The sequence below is a fragment of the Myxocyprinus asiaticus genome, chromosome 19 (assembly GCF_019703515.2).
Source record: "Myxocyprinus asiaticus isolate MX2 ecotype Aquarium Trade chromosome 19, UBuf_Myxa_2, whole genome shotgun sequence".
In the NCBI taxonomy this organism is placed as follows: domain Eukaryota; kingdom Metazoa; phylum Chordata; class Actinopteri; order Cypriniformes; family Catostomidae; genus Myxocyprinus; species Myxocyprinus asiaticus.
This window is the reverse complement of record NC_059362.1, coordinates 10,152,947-10,158,126: the sequence shown is the minus strand read 5'-3', so window position 1 is coordinate 10,158,126 and position 5,180 is coordinate 10,152,947. Positions and strand designations below refer to the sequence as shown.

At 41.7% G+C, this 5,180-nt stretch overlaps 1 protein-coding gene across 1 annotated transcript; it reads right to left on the bottom strand.

Moving 5' to 3' along the window:
- Window positions 1–910: 910 nt before the first annotated feature.
- marcksa (myristoylated alanine-rich protein kinase C substrate a) lies at window positions 911–4,146 on the bottom strand. Its single transcript, XM_051645524.1, has 2 exons — window positions 3,774–4,146; window positions 911–2,748 (listed from the first exon to the last, which is right to left on the bottom strand). Exons 1-2 carry the CDS (start codon window positions 3,870–3,872, stop codon window positions 2,071–2,073), a joined length of 777 nt encoding a protein of 258 aa, XP_051501484.1. The 5' UTR covers window positions 3,873–4,146; the 3' UTR covers window positions 911–2,070.
- Between the last annotated feature and the right edge of the window lie 1,034 nt (window positions 4,147–5,180).

The window sequence follows — 5,180 nt, the reverse complement described above, 5'->3', positions numbered from 1 at the left end:
CTGTCAGTGAGTCGGCATAATGGGGCGATCCTAGGGTACTGGAAGTTTTGGAAACAACATGCTGACTTCCCGTGTTATCATGTTGGTCCTTGAGCAAGACATTTAACCTCATGCTGCTCCTGGGGATTGAAATTGTAAAAAGTTTCTAGCAACATTGTGGAAATACATTTTTCCAGCCCGGGTCTTGTGGCAATAAATTACTGCAGAGATCCCCTGGTGAAACATGGGGTCAAGTGCCTTGCTCAACTTAAGATATTCACTCATAGTAGAGGTGCTTCTCACCATGAACACATATAGACACATAATAGACTTTTAGATCCAAAGAGCCCCCAATTTGAAAATGTTATATGTATATCCACATGAATCGGAATCGAATTGAGAGCTTGTGAATCGGAATAAATGCAAATCTGAATCAACCTATCAGGGTAACCTTTGGACAAATTTGCTATATATAACCAGAGCACACTACATAGGATACTGTAACGTGCTTGACTTAACCCTCCATTTCCAGTGTGATGAATGAACAAAGTAATACTGACCATGATATTGAACATCTCTTGACTGATTTGATCACTTAAGAGTTCGTTGGATTAAAAATGTAAAATGTGCTATTTTGGAAACAATAACTGGACGCGAGTTCAAATGGCAGCCTAGCGTACAACTGTATGAAATGTTTGATGTTGCATAATGTTTCACATGTTATTTTGGTTACTATTTTTAGGTGGGTTCGGTTAAATGGGTTTTTGTCAGATGCACTCCCAAGTAAGATCTGTACTGAAATGAGTTAAGTTGGTATTATGTTTGATTGTGTTGACTCACTATTTCTTGTGAGAGAAAAAAAATAAATAAAATGCAGCATGTACATGTAAAGGGTTGAAAGACAAAGCTGATAATTAACAGACGCAAACAATTCCAATTTTATTCACATTTATTTTGCTTTTAGTGTGCTCACAGAAAATTAGAACACCTTCAGCAGAGGAGTTTAATAGCAATTTTGTAAGCAAAGTTACATTCCATCTCTAAGTCAAACAGGTCAAAGCTTCTCCAGTATTTACAAAAGAAAAGAAAGAGAAAAGACAAGATGCTACACAAACATTGCATCTGATAAATTCCTTAATTTTGTCAAAGACCACTGAAAAAGCATCATCGGTTGTAATCAAAACAAACCACAGTATAAACAGGAACCAGGTCACGTGTCACAGCTTGGTTTGAGGCTTCAAAGGTCTCTCAGGATGACTTTTGTTATCTTACAAAAAACGAGCTTGGTGGTAGAAGAGCTGCATGTGCTTCTTAAGATCAAAATTTCATTTGTACAATAATCACAGTTAAAACACCCCTCCTATACATACTTACACTTTAATAAGCTCATAGAACCAGCAATAAACCATAAAGCCTATACAAATTGTGTTCCTACTGAAATCACTGACTGTTACAGCTAAAGAGAAGTGGAAATTTCCTAGGATCTTTAAAATGCCGTTCTAAACCTAGTACTGGGAATTATGTTGGCTTGTTTTCAGAGTAAAAATAATTGACTTTAGTGTTGTAAACTGTGGTACATAAAGTGTTGGTCATTCGCTTTTAGACTACCCTTTAAGTGGTAGTCTGTGGTAAAATTCTAGGGCACCATGGTGCCAACCCTTAAAAACTCCCATTCCTAAGCCCTGGCCCACTCCTTGACCCCTAACCCTGCTGCCTTTATTTTACGGGCATATCCATACATTTTTATCAAGTTTACTTTTTCTTTGCTTGTATAAAAATAAAAAAAGAAACAAAAACCGTTAATACTGATGCAAAAAATATACGGCAGATAGATGTAATTCTTTTTCTGTACTATTCAACTTAGCCACCCACCTCACAGCTCCAGAAATGACCATTAGGGTGGAGTGAGATGGGTTTTGTGGAGGGGGAATGCCGAAAAAAAAAAAAAGCTTTAAAATATCCCTGGATGCGGACAAAGTTCTCCAAAGCCACCTGCCCAGGCACCACTCCACCGCACAACAGGGAAATGTTCTTTGATTACCTTTTTTTTCCTTTTTAAATTTTATTTTCTGTTGATCTGCGTTGTGTATATTACTCTGCAGCGGATTCGACAGGGGCCGCTGGACTGGATTCTACTTCCTGTGCAGCGGGTGCAGCTTCCTCTGCTGCGGGTGCTTCATTCTGAGCGGGAGCGGGCTCCACTGCTGCCGGCTCTTCAGGTTTCACCTCCTCTTTGGGCTCCTCTGCGGCAGGACTCGCAGCCTTTGGCTCCTCCGCTGGTTTCTCCGCTGCCGTCTCCTCAGGTTTGGCTTCAGTGGGACTGGCTGCAGCAGGTGCGGCCTCCTCGGCTGGTTTGGCCTCCTCTCCTGATGCACCAGCTTCTACAGCTTCCTCGGTTTTAGCTTCCTCGCCAGCTGCTGCCGCTGCCTCTTCGCCGCCATCTCCTTCTCCTGTCTCCTTCTTGGTTTTCTTGAAAGAGAAGCCGCTTAACTTGAAGGACTTCTTAAAAGAGAAGCGCTTCTTCTTCTTCTTAGGTGTCTCGTTGCTTGTGGAGGGAGTGGCACCATCCTCAGCTTTCGCAGCCTCACCTTCAGTGGGAGCAGCTGCTTCTGCGTTCGTCTTATCCTCCTCCACAGCCTCCTTTTCAGCTGGAGCTGCCTCTGCCTTCTCGCCCTCCTCAGCCGCAGCACTGCCGTTGGCCTGAACCTCCTCTTTCCCCTCAGCGGCCGCAGGAGATGCGTCTCCATTCACTTTCACGTGGCCATTTTCCTAAGGCAAAACACAGACCGTCATTACACTGCCAAAATGAAACCTGGAGCAATTCCACAACAGAGGGCAGCAGATACCACATCATAAATCCAAACAGTGACACTAGACATATTATGCACTCCAATTCAAGACAGGTTTTACTTGGAGAACATCACGCTTCAATTTCATAACATGATATCATTAAACAGATTATTTAGGGTAAACATTCCAGTTCATAAGCGCAGCCTCTCGCGGATACCAGACGAGCCGCATTACAACATTATGAGCGCCAGAGGGCGCCGCGCCTCCATTAACGCATCGAAGGAACAGAAGCGCCAAAAAAAAAAAAAAAAAAAGAAGCGGATGCCAACTGATCAGCACGTATTCATGAAAGCGCATCATGCATCTGAATTCTCACTGCAGCCTTTATCAAATTAAACACACTCAAATATATAAATCTTGACCAAATCTATCTGTTTAATGTATGCGCGATTTGGGAATTTTAATGCTACTCTCATGTGCTTTTCACCGGTGGAGAGGAGCATCTATCCAGCATCTGTGACTAAAGGCGTGGCGAGCCATTGTTACTCTTAACAATAAACCCCCATTTTCCCATGCAAAAGCTAGAATTAAAAACCAGAAATACCTCCGAAAATAAATAAATACGAACAAAAATATTTCGAACAAAAATGGCAAGTTTTTCTGGATAAACCAAATTAGACTTTTTCCCCCCTATACAAATCTCTCCAATTCTAAACAAAGACTCTAGAACCAGAACACAGAAAACTCAAATAATAACTAACTCCCAAAAACATTCATTCCAAAGCAGACTAAAAACATTTAAGCAGCATTAAAAAAAATTTTACTAGCATGAAAACCCAATTATTTATCTAAAAACACCGACAGAGCCTTTGGGTTTAATTAAAGGTGTAAATGTACCTTTAATTGTAATCCGACGTGTGTCTGGATGCGCGTGAACTCCGCGCAAAGCATCCGCATAATTAATATCCTCAATAAATCAATGCGCTAATTAAACAGAGTTTTACCTGTCCGTTGGCTTTAGAGGGTGAAGTTGCAGCTTCTCCGGGTTTTTCTGCCGCCGCGGTCTCTCCTTTTCCAGCTGTCTTAGAGAATTGCGCTCCCATGCTTTCACTCCAACAAAGAGCTCAACAGATCCCAATACAGAACAAAGACCAACAAGCCTCTTTCTTATAATAAAACACCTCCTGACCAACGAGTACCCTTCAAAGTGAACGTAGGGAGCAATCGAAGTCCAGTCTTAGTGAAGAAAATGGGTAAACGGTAGAAAAAACCCTGGCAAGCAGAAGTAATTTTTAAAAAATCCCAGATTTGTGACCGTGTCGCCGTAGACAGCGCAGAAAATGGAGAAATTTCCCTTGTCGCTAATAAGATGCGGAGTCCAACGCCCAACTGCACAGATGAATGGGCATTCCGCGCGATGACGTCACCCACAGCCGTAGCCGCCCAATCAGAACAGACTCTCAGAGAGAGGGCGCGGCTGAAAATCTGAACCAGCCAATCAGAGCCGGCCCTGGGAAAGTGGGCGCGACTTAAAATTAGAAACGAACAATAGAGACGGAGAGATTGTTGTACATCTCCAAAAACCACCAGCAAGCATCATTTTAGAAATTTATTTGAGGGGAAAAGGCTTTCATCACACGACTTTTACACAATATAATTTTCTTTATTTTAACATGAATAATTGAAGCAAAATTTTTATAAGCGTAAATGTACCATTTATTGGATTGGTTGTGATTGCTTTCACGTTTTACTACTGATACGTGTATTTTATTTTCCGAACTGAACCATCTGCGCGTGGAATAGTAGATTTTGCCTTAATTAAATTGTGAAAAGCCTCCCTTTAAAAATAGACTACTCACAAACTGAATGGGTATTTTAGCCAAATACGTACATGTATCCTATTTTTTCTTGTCCATTTGCAAACAGTCACGCTCTTTTTGGTGTTAAGCGTGAGTAATAACGTGTGGGCAGCTGCACGTGCGAGAATGAGGGTCTTCAATCACCCATATGAAATTCAACACAAAATGACAGGTTTATTTCATTGGTTTTGCTGGCACTTTAAAGAAGCACAGATAACACATCACTCATCCATTTTGTTGTATATTTCAAGACAGTGACAGGAAACTGCCATCTTTACTCACTTTTCCCATTCAGCAGTGAAGAACCAGGAGTGATGTGGTTTCCATGGTAATGCCTCAGGCAGGGCTGGAGAGATATAAAGAATGTTCTCCCAAGTGGTTAAATTTGAAAAGGCTGTCTTTGCGTTGTAGTGTGGACAGAGGAAACAGATATACACCGATCAGCCACAGCATTAAAACCACCTGCCTAATATTGTGTAGGTCCCCCTCCTGCCACCAAAACAGTGACAACCTGCATCTCAGAATAGCATTCTGAGATTCTATTCTTCTCAC

Coding starts and splice junctions, on each gene's coding strand:
- marcksa (XM_051645524.1), bottom strand. CDS start 3,872: ATGGGAGCGCAATTCTCTAAGACAGCTGGAAAAGGAGAGACCGCGGCG. Junction 2,749..3,773: donor CCTCTAAAGCCAACGGACAG/GTAAAACTCTGT, acceptor GTTTTGCCTTAG/GAAAATGGCCACGTGAAAGT.